The 27492-nt window shown below is 42.3% G+C and overlaps 1 protein-coding gene across 1 annotated transcript in view; it reads left to right on the top strand.

Moving 5' to 3' along the window:
- Positions 1-27492, top strand: part of LOC124594622 (Down syndrome cell adhesion molecule-like protein Dscam2) — a 191172-nt gene that overhangs the window by 115296 nt on the left and 48384 nt on the right. Inside the window, exon 11 of the mRNA XM_047132994.1 lies at positions 16472-16581. Within this exon, the coding sequence (XP_046988950.1) occupies positions 16472-16581 (110 nt within the window). The remainder of the gene's footprint in view (positions 1-16471; positions 16582-27492) is intronic.

The following is a 27492-nucleotide window of genomic DNA, read 5'->3' as shown; positions in this document are numbered from 1 at the left end:
AATGGACTGCTCACTTGCTCGAACGACAATTGACAGGAGCTACCTGAGACATTAAATATCATTGCCCCCGGTAAAAGAGAGCTGCAACAGAGTCGCAGGTCAGCGCAGTCTCTGCCGCAATTGCAGTCGCTCACTGCTACAGTGTAGTTGTAGTCTGTCGCTGGTATAACGCAGTTTACACTTAGTAGATGTTAAAGTCACAGTGCAGAACTAATTGCAAAATTTTATTATATGGAACAGAATAATAATTGTGATCAGCCGCAGAGCTAAATGATACCATGGAACGAGATGATGTTGAACAAATAAATAATTGTTAATATAATGAAAAATCAAGTGTAATTAACTCAACCATCTATTGTAAGGTAAATTTTATCATTTTTACTGGCATGCGTGTAGTTAAGCCACTTGTCTGACATGTTTGTATGAATTTGTTTCAATCTTTTCTTTTGTGATTCATCTACACCAGTTGACCCAGATTTGTAATATATTCAATTTTCCCGTGTAACGAATTGTAGATATTTATCAATTACGTAAAAACTTTTTCAGCATATAATTGTTTTTAACCAGTCAACTATAAAACTATAATTTCCCCTCAAGTCATTGCCAGTCCCGATCCAGTCATTTATCTAAATTAAAATATTCGAGAATTTTTGTCAGGTCATAGTCATGTGTTCTTTAGTAATCAGACGAGCAGCTGTGCAGCTGTGTCACTAACAAGGGAACCTCCCCATCGCACCCCCCTCAGATTTAGTTATAAGTTGGCACAGTGGATAGGCCTTGAAAAACTGAACACAGAGCAATCGAGAAAACAGGAAGAAGTTGTGTGGAACTACGAAAAAAATAAGTAAAATATACAAACTGAGTAGTCCATGGATAAGCAACATCATGGAGAATGAAAGCTCAAGAGCGCCGTGGTCCCGTGGTTAGCGAGAGCAGCTGCGGTACGAGAGGTCCTTGGTTCAAGTCTTCCCTCGACTGAAAATTTTACTTTCTTTATTATCGCAAAGTTATGATCTGTCCGTTCGTTCATTGACGTCTCTGTTCACTGTAATAAGTTTAGTGTCTGTGTTTTGCGACCGCACCGCAAAACCGTGCGATTAGTAGACGAAAGGACATGCCTATCCAATGGGAACGAAAAACATTTGATCGCAAGGTCATAGGTCAACCGAGTCTTCCACAGGAAAACACGTCTGGTATATTATATACGACACTGGTGACGGCATGTGCGTCACACGACAGGAATATGTTGTCGACCCACCTAACTTGTACACTTAGAGAATGGGTAAAAAGATTCTTCTACCTTGCCCGATTTAGGTTTTCTTGTGGATGTGATAATCACTCCCAAAAAAGTGATGGAAACATAAGAGTTTGTCACATAAACCGAAAATAAAAAATTAAACTTTTTACTCGAGGGAAGACCTGAACCTAGGACCTCTCCTTCCGTAGCTGCTCTTGCTAACCACGGGACCACGGCGCTCCTTAACTCCCATTGTCCTTGATGTTGCTTATCTTCGCATGGACTACTCAGTTAGTATATTTTACTTACTTTTTTCATAGTTCCACACAACTTCTTCCTGTTTTCTCGATTGATCTGTGTTCAGTTTTTCATGGCCTATCCACTGTGCCAATTTAAAACTAAATCTGAGAAGGGGGGGGGGGGGGGGCGATGGGGAGGTTTCCTTGTAAGTAAAGTCAGTTTTTCTAGTAATTCATATCTCAGACAAATGTTATCCAATATTAGTAGATAGGCCAGCATTGCACTAAGCTGTGCCATTGACGAGCAGATATATAGACAGCGATATCCGGCGAAACCATCACGAGGTAAGAATTTTTCAGATTGATTTCACATGGCCATGACGAGCGCTGCTTACGTCAAAATTTATCAGTTTTTCAAAAGTTAAGATTTATCAGTTTTCATACGTCAGAATGTAATCATCCAAATTTAATTATTTTTATTTTTTATTTATATGGGAAGTTTACAACCCATGTGGGCCTAGGCTCAACATGACACACCAAAATGTCTGTCCCCTCAAAACTGTGTGAATCTTAATATAAGTACGACTTACTACGCTGTTAAATGATCATTTATTACTATTATTATTATGAAACAGGAATAAACTCATGCACATATTAATAACTGAACTTTAATTCACTGTAAAAAAGAGACATTTCCAATACGAATTTTAAACTAAGTGACTACTCATATCTTCAGTGTGATACTGGAACCTTCTTAGCTACACAGAGACGGCTGATTCGTGGTGCAAAGGTGAATTTGTGTCTCCTCTTTCTCTCTCTCTCTCTCTCTCTCTCTCTCTCTCTCTCTCTCTCTCTTTCTGATGTTTTTATTTGAGTCAACCATGAGAAGCCCAGTTCACACCAATATGTAGCTGAAAATGGTAATGACACATTACTGATTATTTCCATCTACGCGATAGTTGAGTATTCAGTGCTTGTTGACAACTAAAATTTATCCAAAGGCAGTACAAAAAAATTTTCTTTCAATGTTCTGTCTGCTTTTAAATCTGCCAGTTTCTCTTGTATGCGTAAACCTAAATTATTCCGAAGATATTTCGAATCTACGAATGGACTACGAACCCAGTCAAAATCTTCATCATTCTTCCCAAAATATGTTCCGAAATTCTAGTGCAAGACTACTAAACGTTCCTTAATTAAGTCCATCAACATCTTATTATCGGCAGTAAGGGACCATGCGGTTGAGAACAACTTAACAACTTACACGATCCATATTCAATTGTTTGTATCCACAAATTTAACTTACTAATAAATCATTGAATATTATACGTATAAGAATTCAAGTGTACGAAAATATCGGAAAGATATGACAATTTAGAAACTCATTCATCATCTGCAAATATATCCGCTTACTGATGCCCATCAGTAGTCGAAAAATGAAGTACCTCATCTCTTAAGTTAAAACATTCAAATTAACACTTTACACCGAGATAACTATTCGCACTACTGCAGAGCACATCTGTGATAAAACCGAACTGAAATACTCAATGGAAACACCAGGTTGGAAGAACAACAATATTGTTGAATTGAAATACTGCATTCTTATCGGACAATGTGTGGATCCCTTGATGGCGAAAGAAAAGAGGAATAAAGTTTAAGAAGCGGTTACAAACTGGAAGAAATATCAAAACAAGGTAATAAAAATAATAAGTTGTAAATAAGAATGGGGCACACTATATTAACGTTTCGCTCCATGAGCCTAGAAGGCTCAGCGGTATTGAACTATAGCGTTGTGGTGTGCCAGATTATTTGAGCCTGCAGCGCACCAGAAATTAATCCATACCACATGCACTTTCAGAGGCGCAAAACGGGGTGCAAGCCCTTGTTAATTCCATAGCTCGCCTCATTCCAACGAACAGCTGTGTCCTTAGAATTTCTAACACATCGAGTAGGCCCTTTAACACTATTTGCTACTTTACATCGATGTCTCATGCTGTGCCGTTACAGATAAATATGTAAACCAATAGCAAGAAAAGCGTTTCTGGATAGAGGGATATATCGAATATTAATTTAAATGATAGAAAGTCTTTTCTGTCAGTGTTTGATTAAAGTGTAACCTTGTAAAGACGTGAACTATGGACGATAAACAATGCAGGCAAGAAGAAATTAGCAGCTTTCGAAATGTGGTGTTACAGACTAAGGCAGAAGACACAAGGGGTAGATCTAGATACTGTACCAGACGAGGATATACTGGATCGAGTCGGGAATGTAAGATCTTCATGGCATATGGAATAGGTTAATAGGACATATCGTAATGCATTGAAGAATACAGTTTTAAACATCGCTGTTTCTCAGCAACCGTGTAGAATTTTCAAACATAGCAATTATACAACCATCCGGTTAGAAATAACTGTTTGGTACAACTGTCCTACTTTTCGACGCCTACTGAGGGTGTCATCATCACAATGAAGTTTTGAGAAGCCGTAAAATTACATTGCGAGAGAGCAATGGTCAGAATGTAGAGCAGCTATGCTCAAATCTGAAATAAAATACTTTGCAGCTTTGTCACGTAAGCCTAGCTAGGAATAACATATGGCTCTAGTAAGCTCGAAATAACATGCGACTCGAGTCAGACGTTAAGCTAGGCATACATGACAAGGCATGAACGTATTTTATTTTATTTTCGACTTGAGCATAGCTGCACTAAGTTCTGACCATTGCTTTCTCGCAATGTAATTTTACGGTTTCTCACAATTTCATTCTGATAAAGACACGATTAGTAGGTATCGAAACCTAGGTTAACAGTACCATCTAGAAACAGTTAATTTGGTACTGGAAATAACTCGTGAGGAAAGTAAAAGTTGTAAAGGCCAAGCATCGACTACAGTAAGTAGGTTGAATTGGGTGTAGGCTGTAGTAGTTATTCTAAGATGAAGATGCAGGACAGTCTATCATAGAGAGCTGCATCGAATCATCTTCGGACTGAGGGTGTAGCAAATCACGATCACTACTGACATAAAGGTTTTTAATGTATCGTACAAGTACATAATGTAAAAAATATACAGTGGCTTTCTTCTGGGTCTACTGATAGGTTTTAGCTGTGTGGAGTCACTTATATTTTGTATATTTCGTCATGCTGTTCACTGAACAGGACGTCATAATTTTAAAATATCGTTGTTATGTTTGGTATCTTGCGGCGAAAGGAGCGGGAAAATTATTGTAATAAGTTAATACGGGAGAGGTGCCAGGTTAGCCGAGAGCGCTAATGCGCTGCTTCCTGGACTCGGGTAGGCGCACCGGCCCCGGATCGAATCCGCCCGAGGACTTAACGACGGAGACCGGTGTGCCGGCTAGTCTGGATGTGGTTTTTAGGCGGTTTTCCGCATCCCACTAGGTGAATACTTGGCTGGTCCCCACGTCCCGCCTCAGTTACTCGGCTCGCAGACATCTGACCACATTCGCACTATTCCATGGATTACACTAGACACAGACAGTTCCGTCCCCAGGGAGTACGGGGTGGCGGCAGGAGGGGCATCTGGCCACCCCTTAAATTCACCTTGCCACATCGGATTAACCATGCCGACTCTGCGTCATTGCGGGAAAAAGCACAAGCAAAAGAAGGAAAGAAAGAAAGAAAGTTGATACGGGAGGGGGGTGGGTCGTGACCAACTGATATCTATCGTTTCTTGCACAGTTCGCTATGATTAGTGCTCATCGGTGAATGAAGCGTGGGACCCAGTTTTCCTCCTGCTGGACGCAAGCCGCGCGACGGCAGTTACTCGCCGGCAGCGCTCGCGCCAAGAGTTATAGGTGCAGGATTTGAACTCGAAGAGTTGGCAGCCAGGATAGGGCAAGTACCCATCCCCTGTGTTGATGTTGTCAGGATGTTTTATTATTTGTATATCTTCTCAGACCTTGCGTTTCGTCAGATCCGCCTGCTTGGCCTTAGGCGAGTTTCGTTACAATTTTTTTCCTTGCCACAGCCGTCTCGGTGTTCGGGGACAGGAGAGTTACCGTGCTGCCCCAGACGAATATAGTGCTCATGTTCTCGAATGCGTTTTGCTATCTCACCGATGTACACACACCAAAAAAGTTTGGCATCACACCGGTTCCCAGAACTCCCCAACTGTGGATATTGTATCACAGGCACAATCCCTTTGACTGTTCAGAGATGTCACCAAACCCACCCAAAAATGTAAACAACCATGAATGAGCCGCACCTATTACACTGAGGGGGTCCGACAGCCGATCAGTTCCAGTCATTCCACCAGGAAGGAGGTACACGACTCGTGTTGCCTGTAGTTCAACCATGCCTACACTGTCAATACTGCGGTTCGATCAGTTCCACATTGTAACTTTGTGCCAGGATGGGCTCTTAACAAGGAAAGTGCCCATGCGTCTCGGCGGGAACCAAAGCGCTGTTGTTCGGACATGGAGGAGATACAGAGAGACAGGAACTCGCTCAGGCAGCCCAAGGGTTACTACTGCAGTGGATGATCGCTACACAGGGATTATGGCTCGGTGAAACCCTGACAGGAACGCCACCATGTTAAATAATTCTAATAATTCTTTTCGTGCAGCCACAGAACGTCGTGTTACTACTCAAAGTGTGCGCAATAGGCTGCATGATGCGCAACATTACTCCCGACTTCCATGGCGAGGTCCATCTTTGCAGCCACGACACCATGCAGCCCAAAAACAAGCCGAATGGACCGCTCAGGACTGGCATCACGTTCTCTTCACCGATTAATGTCGCATATGCCTGCAACCAGACAATCGTCGGAGACGTGTTTGGAGGCAACCCGGTCAGGCTGAACACCTTAGACACACTATCCAGCGAGGTTTCCTGATGTTTCGGAGTGGCATAATGTGGAGTCGACGTTCGCCGCTGGTGGTCTTGGAAGGCGCCGTAACGGCTGTAGGATACGTGAATGCCATCCTCCGACCGATAATGTAACCATATCGGCAGCATACTGGCGAGGCATTAGTCTTCATGGACGCCAATTCGCGTCTCCATCGTGCACATCTTGTGCATGACTTTCTTCAGTACAACGATATCGCTCGACTAGAGTGGCCAGCGTGTTCTCCGGACATGAACCCTATCGAATATGCCTGGGATAGGTTGAAAATGGCTCTTTATGGACGACGTGACCCACCAACCACTCTGAGGGATCTATGCCGAATCGCCGTTGAGGAGTGGGACAATCTGGACCAACAGTGCCTTGATGGATTTGTAGATAGCATGCCACGACTAATACAGGCATGCAAGGGGACGTGATACTGGGTATTAGAGGTACCTGTGTGTACAGCAATCTGGACCACCACCTCTGAAGGTCTCGCTGTATGATAGTACAACATGCAATGTGTGGTTTTCATGAGCAATCACAAGGGCGGAAATGATGTTTATGTTGATCTCTGTTCCAATTTTCTGTACAGGTTCCGGAACTCTCGGAACTCTGTATATTTCTCCACGCTGACATTCCACCTTGTACTCACCTCCAGTATGTAAAGCATCTTTCTTCCCATTCGTGATCTTGCAGCTTCTGTGGTAGACAGGCTGGACACCAACACAGCGAAGGATTTTACTGATCTGGTGAGCGACATTTTTCACGTAAGGTAACTACGTTGTTGGATTCAGGCTACCGATTTTTTGCCTATCCTGCTTTCTTTTGTTTGTTGTCATGGCTGTTTGGATCGATTCATGGTTGTAGCCACTGGTCAAGAACACTGTACGAAGCCTTTTGACCTCATTTGTTATGTTCTTAGCGTCGGTTAGGCGCTGTACACGAATGGCCGAAGAACGGATAAGTGAGTTGTTCTGCGCTGGGTGATGGATATATTAGCTATGCAAATACCTGTCTGTGTGTGTAGGCTTCCGATATACTCTGTATTGTAGTGTGCTGTGCGTTGTCCTGTACAATTCCACGTCCAGGAATGGAATTACGCCATTCTTTTCTACCTCGAGTGTTAATTGTCTCTTCCAGTACATTTTATTTAAATATTCGTCAAACCTGTGTAGGTTCGTTTCACGATGACGCCATACAGCCAACGTATCGTCCACGTATCTGAACCGATATGGTGGGCGTAAAGGAGCGAAACAAATTGCGGTTGCTTCAAAAGCCTCCATGAATATATCTGCTGCTAGCGGACATAAGGGAGGCCCAATTCATACGCTGTCTGTTTACTCGTAGTAATTTCCTTACATTTTAAGTATGTTGAAGATAAACATAACTCACCGAGGTCGCATCGTCCCTCTTCGACCAGAAATTACTCTGTGCATGTCAACTGTTTTATAATAAAAGCTATCCTTTAAATTAAAGCGGTATCTGACGATAAACGTTGAAAGGGGGAGGAAACTTGATGCATTACCACCGAAATATTCGTAAAGTCCGTTGTACAGAATCACCGGATAAATAAAAAAATGACTGTCCTCAGTATTCACTGCATACTATACACACTCGGACTGAAATCATTACTGGTATTTACACTACACTCGTTCGTCCTCTGTTAGAATATTGCTGCGCGGTGTGGGATCCTTACCAGGTGGGATTGACGGAGGACATCGAAAGGGTGCAAAAAAGGGCAGCTCGTTTTGTATTATCACGTAGTAGGGGAGAGAGTGTGGCAGATATGAAACGCGAATTGGGATGAAAATCATTACAGCAAAGACGTTTTTCGTCGCGGCGAGATCTATTTACGAAATTTCAGTCACCAACTTTCTCTTCCGAATGCGAAAATATTTTGTTGAGCCCAACCTACATAGGTAGGAATAATCATCAAAATAAAACAAGAGAAATCAGAGCTCGAACAGAAAGGTTTAGGTGTTCGTTTTTCCCGCGCGCTGTTCGGGAGTGGAATGGTAGAGAGATAGTATGATTGTGGTTCGACGAACCCTCTGCCAAGCACTTAAATGTGAATTGCAGAGTAGTCATGTAGATGTAGATGTATTCGCCAAAAAAGTAGCCAAACGATGTTGCTCCTGGGCATAAGAATACTGCAGTATGATGAGTTCTAAGATGTACACAGGTCCTGTTACAACTCTCGACGTCTAAACATTTCACCGATCAAATCCAGGTCTGCGAAACTAACTCGTTTAATTGCAGCTTCTATTCGACGCGCATATTTTGACGACACCTTGAACAAAATACCACATAACTTGGCTTGAAATCTGCATAAACGAACCAGCACTAACAAACACACAAACGTTATAAATACACATTTACACTTAGAAAAAGGTGAGGAAAAGCAAAAGCTTTGTATAACTGCAGATGAAAGCGTAACACATGTAAATAGCACACGAATGCAAACATTTAACTGCCAATTTGATTTTAGGTTGCTCTTCTGAAGTTACTAAAAGTGTCTATAAACGTCTGGACCAAAATTATATAAGTAACAATAACGGAAAGCCGTAGACGTAAATTTAGTAACATATCTACATATTCATTATACTTATTATGCACATCTTTTTCTCAAACGCATTTACGAGAGCAAAATTTTCTAACAATCAGAGAACACTTACCTGTCGGAAACGGGGCCTTGTCATCCGTCGGTGGTAGCCACTAAACCGTATTCCAACAGTGATAGCTGTGTTAAGACCTGCAACCGTAACTGTCCTCCTAAAATGATCACTTACGTAAAACACCATAGATTAGGCATTTTTTACTCGTACACTCTCCCTATTAGTTAAAGTAACCGTACTCGGCAGTGCCGAACCAATATAATTCGTTTGGAAAAAGTACTTTTCTCCACCTTCGTTGCGCTTAATAAATGTTTCTCATAACTGATTCAACGTTGTAGCATTAATAATATACTGCTGTGATATTTTATTTCGAGAAGCTCTTCAATACTTTTAGTTCCCACTCCGCACTATACATCGAAAAGAGCCTACATAGAGGCTGGTGCACACTCATCATTCCTTCGATTACTGGCCAAACACAGCTCCTCTGTACTAGCGCACTCACAGTTTTATCTATTAACACTGCTAAACTACTACACCCCCCCCCCCCCCCCCCCCCCCCATGAACCACGGCGGACCTCGCCGTTGGTGGGGAGGCTTGCGTCCATCAGCGATACAGATGGCCGTACCGTAGGTGCAACCACAACGGAGGGGTATCTGTTGAGAGGCCAGACAAACGTGTGGTTCCTGAAGAGGAGCAGCAGCCTTTTCAGTAGTTGCAGGGGCAACAGTCGGGGAATGATTGACTTGATCTGGCCTTGTAACACTAAGAAAAACGGCCTTGCTGTGCTGGTACTGCGAACGGCTGAAAGCAAGGGGGGAACTACAGAAGTAATTTATCCCGAGGTCATGCAGCTTTACTGTATGGTTAAATGATGATGGCGTCCTCTTGGGTAAAATATTCCGGAGGTAAATAGTCCCCCATTCGGATCTCCGGGCGGGGACTACTCAGGAGGACGTCGTTATCAGGAGAAAGAAAACTGGCGTTCTACGGATCGGAGCGTGGAATGTCAGATCCCTTAATCGGGCAGGTAGGTTAGAAAATTTAAAAAGGAAAATGGATAGGTTAAAGTTAGATATAGTGGGAATTAGTGAAGTTCGGTGGCAGGAGGAACAAGACTTTTGGTCAGGTGAATACAGGGTTATAAATACAAAATCAAATAGGGGTAATGCAGGAGTAGGTTTAATAATGAATAAAAAAAATAGGAGTGCGGGTAAGCTACTACAAACAGCATAGTGAACGTATTATTGTGGCCAAGATAGATACGAAGCCCACGCCTACTACCGTAGTACAAGTTTATATGCTAACTAGCTCTGCAGATGATGAAGAAATTAATGAAATGTATGATAAGATAAAAGAAATTATTCAGGTAGTGAAGGGAGACGAAAATTTAATAGTCATGGGTGACTGGAATTCGAGAGTAGGAAAAGGAAGAGAAGGAAACATAGTAGGTGAATATGGATTGGGGGTAAGAAATGAAAGAGGAAGCCGTCTGGTAGAATTTTGCACAGAGCACAACTTAATCATAGCTAACATTTGGTTCAAGAATCATGAAAGAAGGTTGTATACACGGAAGAACCCTGGAGATACTGAAAGGTATCAGATAGATTATATAATGGTAAGACAGAAATTTAGGAACCAGGATTTAAATTGTGAGACATTTCCAGGGGCAGATGTGGACTCTGACCACAATCTATTGGTTATGAACTGTAGATTAAAACCGAAGAAACTGCAAAAAGGTGGGAATTTAATGAGATGGGACCTTGATAAACTGACTAAACCAGAGGTTGTACAGAGTTCCAGGGAGAGCATAAGGGAACAATTGAGAGTAATGGGGGAAAGAAATACAATAGAAAAAGAATGGATAGCTCTGAGAGATGAAGTATTGAAGGCAGCAGACAATCAAGTAGGTAAATAGACGAGGGCTGGTAGAAATCCTTGGGTAAAACAAGAAATATTGAATTTAATTGATGCAAGGAGAACATATAAAAATGCAGTAAATGAAGCAGGCAAAAAGGAATACAAACGTCTCAACAATGAGATCGACAGGAAGTGCAAAACTGCTAAGCAGGAATGGCCAGAGGACAAATGTAAAGCCGGCCGTAGCCGTGCTGTTCTAGGCACTACAGTCTGGAGCCGAGCGACCGCTACGGTCGCAGGTTCGAATCCTGCCTCGGGCATGGACGTGTGTGATGTCCTTAGGTTACTTAGGTTTAAGTAGTTCTAAGTTCTAGGGGACTGACGACCTCAGAAGCTAAGTCCCATAGTGCTCAGAGCCATTTGAACCATTTGAACAAATGTAAGGACGTAGAGGCTTATCTCACTAGGGGTAAGATAGATACTGCCTACAGGAAAATTAAAGAGACCTTTGGAGAAAAGAGAACCACTTATATGAAATCAAGACCTCAGATGGAAACCCTGTTCTAAGCAATGAAGAGAAAGCAGAAAGGTGTAAGGAGTATATAGAGCGTCTATACAAGGGCGATGTACTTGAGGACAATATTATGGAAATGGATGAGGATGTAGATGAAGGTGAAATGGAAGATACGATACTGCGTGAAGAGTTTGACAAAGCGCTGAAAGACCTGAGTCGAAACAAGGCCCCGGGAGTAGACAACATTCCATTAGAACTACTGGCAAACTTGGTTGAGCCAGTCCTGACAAAACTCTACCATCTGGTGAGCAAGATGTATGAGGCAGGCGAAATACCCTCAGACTTCAAGAAGAATATAATAATTCCAATCCCAAAGAAAGCAGGTGTTGACAGATGTGAAAATTACCGAACAATCAGTTTAATAAGTCACAGCTGCAAAATACTATCACGAATTTTTAACAGACGAATGGAAAAACTAGTAGAAGCCGACCTCGGGGAAGATCAGTTTGGATTCCGTAGAAATACTGGAACACGTGAGGCAATACTGACCTTACGACTTATCTTAGAAGAAAGATTAAGGAAAGGCAAACCTACGTTTTTAGCATTTGTAGACTTAGAGAAAGCTTTTGACAATGTTGACTGGAATACTCTCTTTCAAAAACTAAAGGTGATAGGGGTAAAATACAAGGAGCGAAAGGCTATTTACAATTTGTACAGAAACCAGATGGCAGTTATAAGAGTCGAGGGGCATGAGAGGGAAGCAGTGGTTGGGAAGGGAGTGAGACAGGGTTGTAGCCTCTCCCCAATGTTATACAATCTGTATATTGAGCAAGCAGTAAAGGAAACAAAAGAAAAATTCGGAGTAGGTATTAAAATCCATGGAGAAGAAATAAAAACTTTGAGGTTCGCCGATGGCATTGTAATTCTGTCAGAGACAGCAAATGGACTTGGAAGAGCAGTTGAACGGAATGGACAGTGTCTTGAAAGGAGGATATAAGATGAACATCAACAAAAGCAAAACGAGGATCATGGAATGCAGTCGAATTAAGTCGGGTGTTGCTGAGAGAATTAGATTAGGAAATGAGACGCTTAAAGTAGTAAATGAGTTTTGCTATTTGGGGAGCAAAGTAACTGATGATGGTCGAAGTAGAGAGGATATAAAATGCAGACTGGCAATGGCAAGGAAAGCGTTTCTGAAAAAGAGGAGTTTGTTAACATCGAGTATAGATTAAAGTGTCAGGAAGTCGTTTCTGAAAGTATTTGTATGGAGTGTAGCCCAGTTTGGACAGGAAGAGAATAGAAGCTTTCGAAATGTGGTGATACAGAAGAATGCTGAAGATTAGATGGGTAGATCACGTAACTAATGAGGAGGTACTGAACAGAATTGGGGAGAAGAGGAGTTCGTGGCACAACTAGATAAGAAGAAGGGACCGGTTGGTAAGGCATGTTCTGAGGCATCAAGGGATCACAAATTTAGCATTGGAGGGCAGCATGGAGGCTAAAAATCGTATAGGGAGACCAAGCCATGAATACGTTAAGCAGATTCAGAAGGATGTAGGTTGCAGTAAGTACTGGAAGATGAAGCAGCTTGCACAGGACAGAGTAGCATAGAGAGCTGTATCAAACCAGTCTCAGGACTGAAGACCACAACAACAACAACAACAACCTCCTACACAACACAATATTAGGGTCTATCAAAACTAGAATTCTTTGATGTTTCTCATACCGACGAATGCAGCTTAGACGCATACGAACATTATTACTCAATAACAAAACGTTTTACACACTAAGGTGACAAAGTCATGGAGTATCTCCTAATATTGTGTCGAATCTCCTTTTTTCCCAGCGTAGTGCAGAAACTGGGTGTAGCATGGACTCAAGATGTCGTTCGAAGTTCCCTGCAGAAATACTGAGCCATACCACCTCTATAGCTGTCCCTAATTGTGAAAGTACTGCCCGCACAGGATTTTATGCGCGAACTGGTGTCACGATTATGTCCCATAAATTTTCGATTGGATTTATGTCAAACGATCTGGATGGCCAACTGAAATCGGGGCTCATCCGACCAGGATACCGTTTTCCAGTCGTCTACGTTTAAGAAGTACCCTTGTTCTGCCAGTGGCCTCACCAAGTAACCGAACATAACCATCTACAATCAATGATCGCGTCAGTTGGACCACAGGATCCAATCTATTCCACGTGGAGGCATGGAGCCTTGTTGACAGGTCCCTGAGTTATTGCTGCACCGCGCGCCAATCATGCCATCAGCTCTTACCAACTGAAACAGGCACTCATCTGACAAGGACACGGTTTTACAGACGTCTAGGTTCGGACCGATACGGTCACGAGCCCGCGAGAGGCGCTGTCGGCGACGTCGTGCTGTCAACAAATGCACTCGCGTCGGTCGTCTGTTGCCACAGCCCATTGACGCCAGATTTCGCCGGACTGTCCTAACGGATACGTTCGTCTTGCGTCCTACATGATTTCTGCGGTTATTTCGAGCAGCATTGCTTGTCTGTTAGCACAGACATCTCTACGCAAACGCCGCTGTTCTCGGTCGTTAAGAAAAGGCCGTCGGCGACTACGTTGTCTGTGATGAGAGATAATACTCTCGGCACACTCCTGACAATGTGGATCACTGGATATTGATTCCCTGACGAATCCCGAAATGGGCTCCAGCTACCACTCCGCATTCAAAGTCTGTTAATTGCCGTCGTGCGTCCATAATCACGTCGGAAATCTTTTCACATGAATCATATGAGTACAAGTGACAGCACTATCAATGCACTCCCAATATGTATCCTGTTTATGCCCTACTACCGCCGTCTATATATGTGCATATCACTTTCTCATAGTTTTTGTCGCCACAGCGTAAATCAGTACACACACAGACGTGCCTAAAACAGTTCAGAGGACATACACAAACATTATGACCGTATGCTTAATAACCTGTTGATCCATTTTTGCAATACTACAGCAGTTCTGCGTGACATGGATTGCGCAAGACTTTAGTTGATTTCCTGAGGTCCATGTCTACACACAGATCAAACGAATAGTGTAAATTAGGAGCTAACGTTTTGCTGATATCTTTCTGATCAGGTGAACCTGCTGGGGAAACACATAAACGTGAATTCACTTTCATGTCCTTTAAAGCGATGTAGCACAATACTGGCCTCGTGACACGGGTAGTTGACCAGCTGGAAGAAGACATCGCTATGGGGGATGACGCCAAGCGTGGAGGAATACTGTTGGCCCGCAGTAATGTTTACCCAATCCATAGCCGTCATGGTGCCTTCAATTACACCCACACATCCAACGAAAGCCCAGTTAAATGTCCCCAATAGAATAATAGTGTTGCATCGATCCGCGTCCTCCGCACGGTGCACGTTTTTAGCAACCTTTCCTCTGGACGACGCCATATTGTGCACGATCATCGCACTGTTGTAATAAAAAAGGCAATTCATACGTCCAGGCGACACGTTTCCATTGATACGCCCTCCAGTATCGTGGATTCCGTGCCCACTACAAATGTAATTAACGATGTCGTAGGGTCGACATGGGAAAACGTATGTATGGATTGTCTAGAGAGCAGCCCCGTGTTAATAAACTGCTGCGTACGGTGTGCTTTGAAAAACTTGAGCCTACATCAGCACCGCACTCTGTCGTCAGATATGCCACAGAACGCCGCCTATTCTCATTTACACCTCCGACCTCCACGCTCTGCGAGGGACACCTCATCTCCTACTCGTGGTTTCAGCTTACTTCAACCACTTTCCACAGATGCTGACGCCAGTAGCACGCGAAAATGGAAACCGGTTTCACCGTTTTCGAGATTCTCGTTCCCAGGAGCGGGCTCGTAACAGTCTGCCCTTTTTCAGCGTCGCTTATGACAGTGGATTTCCCCATTTCTGGTTCCTATCATCGCTACAATTACTCTCCTTTTACGAGACACCCCAAAATAATCAATAAATTCGAAATTGAATCTAAGTAAGGAAATTCCCCAACGCATCCCCTTCAAATTTAGTGGTGAAATGGAAAACAAGAAGAAGGGGTACTGTACTGTGAAAAGAAAAGCAAAATAAAACAGTGAACGATCCAAGTTCAAAATGAGCAGCATCAAGCGAATTGCAAGTTGCAAGAATCACGGCGTCGTCATTGTGTGGTCACAGTGTTAGACTAAAAAGCGGGAGATCTGTGTTTAATTGCCCCTCGCGACCTATTTTTTTCGCAAAGTTATGAACTTTCCGTCCGCTCATTGACCTGTCTGTGTTCCTTGTGTATTCTTGACAACTGTCTTACCATACACTGGTTACAAGATATGAGTTATGTGGTAAGAATATAGTACCGTCGCAAGTAAATGTGATGAATAGTAAGAGCAGGCGAGATAAAGCGTAGACTTCTCACAGAAATGAAAAGCACAAGTAAACGGTTGTGAACTATGTTACAACAAACGATTTCGAGAGTCAAAACATCCAATACGGAACGCGAGAGTCATAACATTGGTACTTGTGTGGAACAACTAGGGGGTACGTATGCCCGGAGGTCCCTTCCTTATACCTCGCTGTTGCGAACGAAAGTTACACCACGACTTAGACACAAATTTGAAAACACGGAAGAGACACGTCCATGACCGGACGGACAATTCGTAATTTTGCGGAAATAAAATGAAGCAGGAGACAGAGTTAAACACGGATCTCCCCGTTCACAGTGCAACACCGTGAACATACAAGAAAGACACCGTCACCGTTAACGTTTGCTCCACGTTGCTTGTCTTAAGCATGGACCTTTCACTATTTCGATTTCGCTTCTTCCTGTTTTCATGGTTTATATATAGTTCAAATGGCTCTGAGCACTATGGGACTTAACATCTATGGTCAACAGTCCCCTAGAACCTAGAACTACTTAAACCTAACTAACCTAAGGACATCACACAACACCCAGCCATCACGAGGCAGAGAAAATCCCTGACCCCGCCGGGAATCGAACCCGGGAACCCGGGCGTGGGAAGCGAGAACGCTACCGCACGACCACGAGATGCGGGCTTTCATGGTTTATCAGTGTTCAGTTTTTGACAGGCTATCCACTGCGCCATCTTACTACTAAATCCGAGAGAAATTTCCCTTGCAAGTAAAGTAGATGGAAATAATTTTTGTGTATAATTATTCAGAAGGCAGCGAGAAATTCAACAATGGTTCCATTTGCTGCAGCAGTGGAAATAACAAACATATTATCGTTTGAAGGACGGAAGTGTGTGCTAAAGAGTAACTGGAAAACAGGGTATGTGGGTGAGTTGAATTTGAAACATTACCACGTAGAAGGTTAGCAAGTACAAGAATCAGAGGCAAGTCTGGAATAGATGGAAAAGCGTGTGAGGAAGCAACGTAGCAAAAGGAAGATATGTTCAATAAACAGCGAAAGTGCTGAAGTGATTCAGGTGCACGCACAATCTCCTAAACAGTCTGTGACCCAATGCTCTCGTGGAACTGGGATCAGCAAAACCAGTGTCACAGAATGTTGCGAAGATGGAATCCTTGTTCTGAACGAGGATGATCCCAATAGGAATATTGAGTTCTGTGAGTGGTTCATGAAAATTCGCGAAGAATATGAAAATTTCCAAACTCTGATTCTTTGATAGGCTGAAGCGACATTTATACTTAAAGGAATTTTAACCTTCGAAATTGCGTGCACTGGGATAGTCAAAAGTCGTACGTAACTGAAGAAAGGTACCAGTCTGGAATGTTAATGAGCGCTACTTCTTCGAAGACATTCACAGGTGACTCTTATATGGAAATGCTGGACGTGATAATTCCACGTCTTAACAACATTTTTTCACAGTGAAGAATACTGCATGCAGCACGATGGGACGAAGAAGAAATGCTGTGGATTATACAGTGATCACCGGATTTAACCTCTTTAAACTTCTATATTTGGGGTACTGCCAAAAATGCAGTGAACGCCATGAAAATACAAACACTGGACATTCTAAAATTCCCCTTTACACCGAAGCGAGTGGAAACGAATGCGCATTCACAAGCAGTTCTTCAGTTTTCACTACAATTCCTATGTGGACTATGAACAAGCGTTTCCACTAGAGGAAACGGGAGACAGTACGAAATAACGAACATAGCCTATGAACGCTGCGCTATTTCTCTTTAACATTAATAATTGGCACACAGGATACGACACTATATACTTGAGCCACGTCGCAAAATTATTTTAATATTCAAAGGATTATCTTGCATGGCGAATGCACTGTCTTTGGCGAAGTAAGCAAAATGGTGGAGGAAGGAATGAATTTAGATGTCACAGTTTGTACGTCAACATGAAATACTTGGAGGTAACGCTTTTAACACTGAATTTCAGCACCATCTTCTCTTAGCATTAACACAAAACTTCATACGTCTGTCGGTTGACGCATACCGTTTGCTTCTTATTTCAACTGAGGAGGAAATAAAAAAGCGGAAGACTAATTACGGATCTCCAACGTGATCTGTAGAAAGGCTAGAATTTAGAGTCTGGTTATTACTAACTGAAGACATTTACGTCAGTGATTGTTTCGCATTTCAGTAGCTGCTACAGGTCGAATAGTTTCTGTCTGCAGTGAGATTTTATTAAAGCACTTATAAGAAAGATAATTTCAATAAAATGTGATTAATGAAATGTGGAATATACATAGGATCTGTTAGAGTACTTGATAAAATCTGTTCATCATAGGACAGGTAGTTCGATCCCGAGTAGATCATTTTTATAGATCGTCAAAAATCTGTAATATAACTGTGAGATATCAGGTTTGTATTAACACATATCAACAACGAAACCAACTAGAATGATCAGGTATTTCATATATTTTTAATTTTAATCGGTGTACTAGGTAGATTAAAACTGGAGAAACTGCAAAAAGGTGGCAATTTCAGGAGATGGGACCTGAATAAACTGACAGAACCAGAGGTTGTAGCGAGTTTCAGGGAGAGCATTAGGGATCGGTTGACAGGAATGTGGGAAAGAAATGCAGTAGAAGAAATATGGGTAGCTTTGAGGGATGAAATAGTGAAGGCAGCAGAGGATCAAGTAGGTAAAAAGACGACAGCTAGTAGAAATCCTTGGGTGACAGAAGATATATTGACTTCAATTGATGAATGCGGAAAACTGAAAATGCAGTAAATGAAGCAGGCAAAAAGGAATACAAACGTCTCAAAAATGAGATGGACAGGAAGTGCAAAATGGCTAAGCAGGGATGGCTAGAGGACAAATGTAAGGATGTAGGGGCTTATCTCACTAGGGGTAAGATAAATACTGCCTACAGGAAAATTAAAGAGCCCTTTGGAGAAAAGAGAATCACTTGCATGAATATCAACAGCTAATGGAAACCCAGTTCTAAGCAAAGAAGGGAAAGCAGAAAGGTGGAAGGAGTATATAGAGGGTCTATATTAGAACGATATACTTGAGGACAATATTATGGAAATGGAAGAGGATGTAGATGAAGATGAAATGGGAGATATGATACTCCGTGAAGAGTTTGACAGAGCACTGAAAGACCTAAGTCGAAACAAGGCCCCGGGAGCAGACAACATTCCATTAGAACTACTGATAGCGTTCGGAGAGCCGCCCTGACAAAACTCTATCATCTGGTGAGCAAGATGTATGAGACAGACGAAATACCTCAGATTTCAAGAAGAATATAATTATTCCAATCCCAAAGAAAGAGGTGTTCACAGATGTGAAAATTACCGGACTATCAGAAGTCACGGCTGCAAAATGCTAACGCGAATTCTTTACAGACGAATGGAAAAACTGCTTGAAGCCGACCTCGGGGAAGATCAGTTTGGATTCCGTAGAATTTTGGAACACGTGAGGCAATACTGAGCCTACGACTTATCTTAGAAGACAGATTAAGGAAAGTCAAACCTACCTTTCTAGCATTTTTAGACTTAGAGAAACCTTTTGACGATGTTGACTGGAATACTGTCTTTCAAATTCTGAAGGTGGAAGGGGTCAAATACAGGCAGCGAAAGGCTATTTACAATTTTTACAGAAACCAGATAGCACTTATAAGAGTCGAGAGGCATGAAAGGGAAACAGTGATTGCGAACGGAGTGAGACAGGGTTGCAGCCTATTCCCGATGTTATTCAATATGTATATTGAGCAAGAAGTAAAGGAAACAAAAGAAAAATTCAGAGTAGGAATTAAAATCCATGGAGAAGAAGTAAAAACTCTGAGGTTCGCCGATGACATTGTAATTCTCTCAGAGACAGCAAAGGACCTGGAAGAGCAGTTGAACGGAATGGACAGTGTCTTGAAAGGAGGATATAAGGTGAACACCAACAAAAGCAATACGAGGATAATGGAACGTTGTCAAATTAAGTCGGGTGATGGTCAAAAAATGTTCAAATGTGTGTGAAATCTAATGGGACTTAACTGCTACGGTCATCAGTCCCTAAGCTTGCACATTAATTAACCTAAATTATGCTTTTGGCGATGTTGACTGGAATACTGTCTTTCAAACACGCACACACCCATGCCCGAGGGTGGGCTCGAACCTCCGCCGGGACCACCCGCTGGTGATGCTGAGGGAATTAGATTGGGAAATGAGACACTTAAAGTAGTAGATGAGTTTTGCTATTTGGGGAGCAAAGTAACTGATGATGAAGTAGAGAGGATATTAAATAGACTTGGCAATGGCAAGGAAAGCGTTTCTGAAGAAGAGAAATTTGTTAACATCGAGTGTAGATTTAAGTGTCAGGAAGTCATTTCTGAAAGTATTTGTATGGAGTGTAGCCATGTATGGACGTGTTACATGGACGGTTAATAGTTTGGACAAGAAGAGAATAGAAGCTTTCGAAATGTGGTGCTGCAGAAGAATGCTGAAGATTAGATGGATAGATCATGTAATTAATGAGGAGGTACTAAATAGAGTTGGGGAGACGAGGAGTTTATGGCACAACTTGACTAGAAGAAGGGATCGGTTGGTAGGACATGTTCTGAGGCATCAAGGGATCACAAATTTAGTATTGGAGGGCAGCGTAGAGGGTAAAAATCGCAGAGGGAGACCAGGAGATGAATACACTAAGCAGATTCAAAAGGATGTAGGTTGCAGTAGGTACTGGGAGATGAAGAAGCTTGCACAGGGTAGAGTAGCATGGAGAGCTGCATCAAACCAGTCACTGAACTGAAGACCACAACAACAAACAACAATAGGTACATATTGGTAGTATTTTACTTTCAAGGAAATTTGTCGTGGTTTTCCTTCCTAATAAAAAACAATATTGCAACGCTTATGTTTATTAACTCTGTTCCCGCCTGATGCAAGCAATTAATAAATTTGTCGTCTTTCTCACGTCCCCTGTAGGACCTTGAATGCTTCGGAAATTGTCTGCCAATCATACTTCTTTTCCTTTGACATTTACACCGTGGATCTCAGAAGCACGTACGATACCTATTCTCTTCTATCAGTAATATTACATTCTCTTATGACAAAGGCATCGAAGACGCACGTCACGTCAACAACAGCAAATGCAGGCAAAATACCCCACGAGCGTTTTCTGTGGTGCTAGCGTCAAAGCGAACAGAACATGAAGTTCCTTTGATGGTTCGCTAAAATACCGATAACCAGTGGGCAACACGAGCGGATAAAAGCGGATGCGTACCGAACACGACCGAATGCTTTTTTCACCCACTCCTAGCGTTTACACCAGAGAGAATTCTCGCTCCGTGTTCAATGTTTGTGTTCGCTTCGGCGTAAAGGGAGTTTAAAAGAGTAAATAGAGCGAGCTTGCGATGCTACTTCATTACAAACCATTCAGTTGGTATGTAGGTCTGTTCTAAGCTCTTGTCGACGGTTCAATGCGGTGGTGGTAGGTCATTTAGAGCCTTTAAGTTGCACCATAATGTATAGGACACAAAAAACTTTTCATTTCTATTTTAATTAAGCAACTATTCAGTTCCATATATATATATATATATATATATATATATATATACATGGTGTCCTGAGATGTTTACGTTATTTGAAACTGAATAGTTATATATACAGGGTGAAAAGTATTTAAACCGACAAACTCTGGGAGGTTCTAAGGGACATCAAAGCAAATATTTTTCCCTAATCTCATTTTTTCCTATGAGGATGATTTAAACCGGTGGAGGCCGTATTACGCTCTCCAGTTGTTAGGGGCCGTATTACGATCTTCAGTTGCTACAAGGCGTATTACGCTCTTCACTTGCATAGGCAACTGCTGTCCACCAGTGTAGTAGTGCATTGTCTCTGTTTACTAATGGATCGATACACCTGGAGTGAGTATACTGATATGGTTGGTGCGTACTATGTAGCGCACCACAACGGACGAGCTGCACAGCAGGCTTATCAACAACAATATCCTAGTCGCCGTATCCCGCATCATATGGCCTTTGCTGCTGTGCACCAACTTCTGCGTGATACCGGGTCATTCTACAGATTACTTGGACAGGGACGCCGTCGCACGGTAAGAACGTTGCAATTTGAGGAAGCTGTCTTGCAGCATGTGGAGCGGGATCCTTCAATCAGCACTCGTGCAATTGCACGTAACATGGGACGAACGTAAGAACAGTCCTTCGAGAGCAATTGTTACTTCCATTTCACTTACAGCGTGTCCACAACCTGGAACCAGTTGATTATTCACCCAGAGCACAGTTTTTGCAGTGGTACCTGGAACTGTGTGAAATGCATCCTACATTTCCATCCTCTGTGTTGTTTACCGACGAAGCAACGTTCGGGCGTGATGGAGTCTTCAACATGCACAATTCGCATGTTTGGGGTGAGGATAACGCACATGCCACAGTTTCTAGCGCTCATCAAGTGCCGCTCTTCGTTAATGTGTGGGTCGGTGTTGTTGGCGACTGTTTAATTGGGCCGTTATCTGCTACCTAGGCCATTAAATGGCAGGCACTATTACAATTATCTCGCCAGAGCATTGCCAGAATTGCTGGAAGACGTCCCGCTCCCTACTAGACAACGCATGTGGATCCAACATGACGGGACGCCGGCACATTTCAGTCGTTGTGTGCGTCAATTGCTGGTCCGACGGTCCCAGAAACGTGGATTGGCAGAGGTGGTCCCGTACCATGGCCTGCTCCATCCCCAGATATGGCCCCTCTGGACTTTTTTTGTGTGGGGAGAGATTCGCAACCTTGTTTACGCAACTCCTGTTGCATCAGAAGAGGATCTGGTTGCCCGGATAGTAGCAGCAGCACCAGCAGCAGCAGCAGGATCAACTCAGGATACTCCTGGGGTTTTTGCTCGTGTCAGACAGAACATGATCCGACGGTGTAACCTTTGTTTACGTGTCAATGGAAGAATTTTTGAAAATCTACTGTCATTGAAATTGGGTTATGTTAATGTGTTGTCTCTTCGTCATAAAAAAATGAAAAGTGTTTGTTGGTTTAATTAATTTGCCGCCAGAGAAATCTTCCTCTACCGGTTTAAATACTCCTCATAGGAAAAAGTGACATTATGGAAAAGTATTTGTTTCGATGTCCCCTACAACCTCCCAGAGTTTGTCGGTTTAAATACTTTTCACCCTGTATATGATGGGTCTGTGGGGCGCTCAACTGCGCGGTTTTCAGCGCGTGTACACATTTCCAGTCTGTACACAGTCCAGTCTCGCCACCTTCATGAATTATGATGAAATGATGGCGACGACACAAACACCGCGTCATCTCGAGGGAGGTGAAAATTCCTGACTCCGCCGGGGATCGAACCCGGGACTCCATGCTCGAGAAGCCAGAACGTGACCGCGAGACAACTAGCTGCAGACTGTCTGCACAACAGCTACAATCACGTATCGTCAGTTCATAACACGACTACGCTATTAAAGCTTCCGTGTGTTACATGTCAATTTTATTATTAATTTCCGCAACTGCAATGGAAATGTCAATGAAAGAGTCTGCAAGATGCAATATTTGTTCTTGTGCACTGAATTCCATATTTTTTTATATTCAAAGAGTGTCATGATCCGCGTTCTAATTGTGCACAAACGCCCTCCATAGAAGTTAAAAATAATGTGCTATATCTTAACTGCAATGTGACGTTAGTCCTAGTTGAGTGTGCCCCTCCTTTCTTGTTGATTATTTGTGACAAAATAATGAAATTCGTTTTAAGTTGTAGGTTATTAAATTTTGGTAGTACAAAATAAAAACGACTTTTGCAAGTTGCACATTAAGTTGCTTTTTATTTAACTTATGCACCCAGGCATGTTTCGCCTTATTTTCAGGGCATCTTCATGAGTTTCCTGAAATATTACAGGATTTTTTCGTTTGCACTTGTAAGTTATCGTTTGTACATAGAGGTTCCAAATTTAAAACAGTTTTTGCAGTAAAACGGAAAAATACTTAGTGGTCAACATCTAATTCATTATTTGTAAACCAAACAGCTTTTTCTCATGTGTCAAACTAGTTGAAACTTGACAGTTTCCCTTGTGGTTACACTTTTCATTGTTTTACAGAGTTATTTTTCGGAAACAGAGACTACAAGGAAAACAGCAAATTTTCAACCAGTTTGCCTCATGAAAGAAAGCTGTTTGGATTACAGATAATGAATTAGACTCTGATCTGTAAGTACCTTTCCGTTTTATTTTAAAAATTTCGAAGAACTGTTTTAAATCTATAACCTGCATGTGCAAGCGATAAACCATATGTGCAAACGAAAAATCGTGTAATATTCCAGGACACTTCCTGAAGTTGTCTTGTAACTGAGACGAAACGCGTTTGGATCCATAAGTTAAACAAAAACAACTTTTTTGCACTACTGCAGTTTATACGCGGCTTCTGAGAAAATGACCACCACAAACGCTTGTTAGTACAAATTTTGCTTTGTTTGTCGGGACCACCTGTTACATACAAAACTACTAACAATTGTGCAACACTGTTCAATCATGTTCATTACTTTATTGAACAAAACATGCTCCATTGTTTTAATTGTAATACTCGCATCCTTTTTGCACCCTGGATATTCTATCTCGTATGTTAATTTTATCGGTATCTTTGCGTACACTCTCACATCATACGTCGGCGATCCATTCACTGCCCCTGTAGATCTCACACTGAGTCGGCGTCGCTATACCCTGGTCTATCCACCTCTGCCGCACTCTGTAATCAAATGAACAGCCAGCAGGTGCTGACGGCATCGGAGCAGTAAGACAAGCGATTTTGACGTGATCATCAGAAGAGAGCAATACTCTTCCGGAGTTCCTTTGCTTTTTGGTACTTCAACAATCAAACAGATGCATCAAAGGGGCACTTGGTTAGAGACGAATTTAAATATTCACTTAGGGGGGACAGTCAATAAGTAATGCAACACTCTTTCTCGCCCAATTTCGATTACAAAAATGCGGAATTTGTTGTGGGAGGTCGTGGAGTGTCACTATAGTTTCATGAAGTACCGATAGATGGCGGCGCAAAATGTAGCTCTCAAACTGAAGACTGCAACAGAGTTGCGTTCTAAGAAGAGAGCTGTCATTAAGTTTATTCAGGCAAAAAACCAGAGCATCGCAGAGTTTTATACGCTCTCGCAGAATGGCTACAGAGATCTGGCAGTGAACAAGAGCACGGTGAATCGTTGAACGAGGAGTCTGTCATCATCGAGATGAGCACTCCCAAACATGTCTGTCACCCGCTAGGGCCGGCCGCTCACAGCTGTGACTCCTGTAATGTTGGAAGGTGTGGACAGTCTCATTAGAAAAGATCGACAGATCACAACTGGACGTATCTGTTGGTGGTGCTGACAACCTTGGCCACCAGTTGTGGTATTCAGAGGTGTGTGTGTGTGTGTGTGTGTGTGTGTGTGTGTGTCTACTGACTTCATCGCCGCGTACCATAAAACCATAAAAAAGCAACGAAGAACCATCTACGCAGAAATGCTTGCGCGTTACGACGCTAATAGATATACAATTTTTTGTCCATCATCGTCAGAGGCGATGAAACTTTGGTTCATCACTTCGAACCGGAAACAAAACGGTAAGCTATGGAGTGGCACGACACCACCTCTCCTCCGAAGAAAAAGTTGAAAGCCGCGCGCTCATCCGGTAAAGTCGTAACGGCGGTCCTCTGGGTCACTGACGGAATTATTCTGTTTGAGTCCTCCCTCCTGGGAGGAAGCGTATTGTGCTACCCTTGAGGCGTAGCGCCGTATACCGATCCTGCCTTGGAGGCGGTTAAGTAGGAGATGTGTCTCAGCTGGATAGTGACAGATGGTGACGCGAGACTGGACGCACACGTAGTTCATGTATCAGCCGATAGAGGACAGTATTGGATAGGGTACTGTGATTTAGTTTCGATTGTGCCCACTAGAGTGCACTAAATTAATAGAATGTTTTTCATAAACTGTTCAAATGGCTCTGAGCACTATGGGACTTAACATCTATGGTCATCAGTTCCCTAGAACTTATAACTACTTAAACCTAACTACCCTAAGGACATCACACAACACCCAGCCATCACGAGGCAGAGAAAATACCTGACTCCGCCGGGAATCGAACCCGGGAACCCGGGCGTGGGAAGCGAGAACGCTACCGCACGACCACGAGCTGCGGACTCAAAAACTGTTCTAGTATTTTCATAAAGTGTTATTATGTCTTTTTGTGTATGTAAAATGTTATAAATGTGTTTTAGCTGTATGAATGATGTGTGAGTGTGGTTTAAGGTTAATATGAAGATAATGGTTTAACGAGTTATGTAGTGGGATTTAGTGTGGGAACATTTCGAAGAAGTATGGATGTGGACAAAGGGGATTTTTGTAGAATAGATTTGTAAAGTAAGTTTATGTTAAAGGGAAATTTAACTCAGGTATAAATAACAATAGTAAATAACTTTATGCAAAAACAAAACTTCAGCATATTAGATAATTACATTGGTAAAAAGTGCAGTCGTTAGGTTTACGATTTTGCGATTGGTTATTGATGAAAAGCGCGGACTGACGCGGGAGAATGTTATTTTGCTATTGGCTGTTGAGTAAACTGACCAATGGTAAAGCAATATTCTTCGCGCGCCTTTTTCTGTTGGTAGAGAAGATTTAGAGTATTCTAGAGAGGAGTCGGAGCCTAGCCATGAAACAGTTCGGACGTGTGGAAACGATAAGTTGCCGGTTCTAGCAGTGTTTCATACATCAAAAGTGTTGTAAAGTGACGGCATAATTATTCAGATGGGTGCGTAGAATTTTGTGACGAGAAAAGACATATATTCCGTGTGGTGTATTGAGCAGGTCCGTGGCTAAAAACTGTGACTGCATTAGGTACCGACAGACTTAATATTTGTTGAGCATTCTCAATCAAAAACAATCCGTATGTTTGTAGCTATTACGTTTTCGGGAAATGCAACACCATAAACTTGCTAACGTGAGTGAAATGGATTGTGAGTGACTGTGTTAAGACTAGCACGGGCTTGACAGTGGTACTTGTTCACCGAAGTTTCACAATATATTAATTAAGGACAAAATTTCCAACCTTTCATTTCGCGTGAAAACTTTCTCCCGAAACGTAGATTAGTGACTTTAATTGCAGCCTGGTTCACGTAGAAGTACAGTAGGTTTCGCTCGGCTTCCCTACTAATGATCTGCTGAGACCATGTTCACAGGTAGGCGTAGGTTCGTCGTAATTGGACCGAAGGAACCGAGCCGCCGCACCCTCACGAGACTGAAGAAAGTACTTCAGCACGTTTATCACCGCAAAAATGCAAACGGTACAGTTTCATGTTTTAATGATGGTGTGCAAAGCAGGAAATATGTTTTAGAGAAAAATGGGAATTAAGCCCGGACTGAACTGCATCAAAGGTTTGTATGCGATAGGCAGAGAGCGTGTAGTGAAAGCAGACAAATCATTTGTGGAGGTGATGAAATCAAGAAGAGTGCATCATAGGAATGTGAAAAGGAAGAAAACTGATTAAGAAAACGAAAAAGAACTTGCTTATGGTGCAGGACAGTTCTAAAAGAATGCCAATACAAGCAGAAACTTTAACGGCAATTTTCCGCAAAACACAAATTTCTCTTTTAGGTACATGTAACATCCAAAATAAATATCCTAATACTTTCAAACTTAGTCTGCTTATTAAACACAAAGCCCTTAATGCTAAACCATAGAATTTTCCAAATCTATTAAAAACCATGGTAAAAATTGAGATAATTAACTACACAATTTGAGTTTTTTCTAAACATGAAGTGTAAAATT

This window comes from Schistocerca americana, chromosome 2 (genome assembly GCF_021461395.2).
Source record: "Schistocerca americana isolate TAMUIC-IGC-003095 chromosome 2, iqSchAmer2.1, whole genome shotgun sequence".
NCBI classification, from domain to species: Eukaryota; Metazoa; Arthropoda; class Insecta; order Orthoptera; family Acrididae; genus Schistocerca; species Schistocerca americana.
This window is presented reverse-complemented; position numbering and strand designations above follow the sequence as displayed.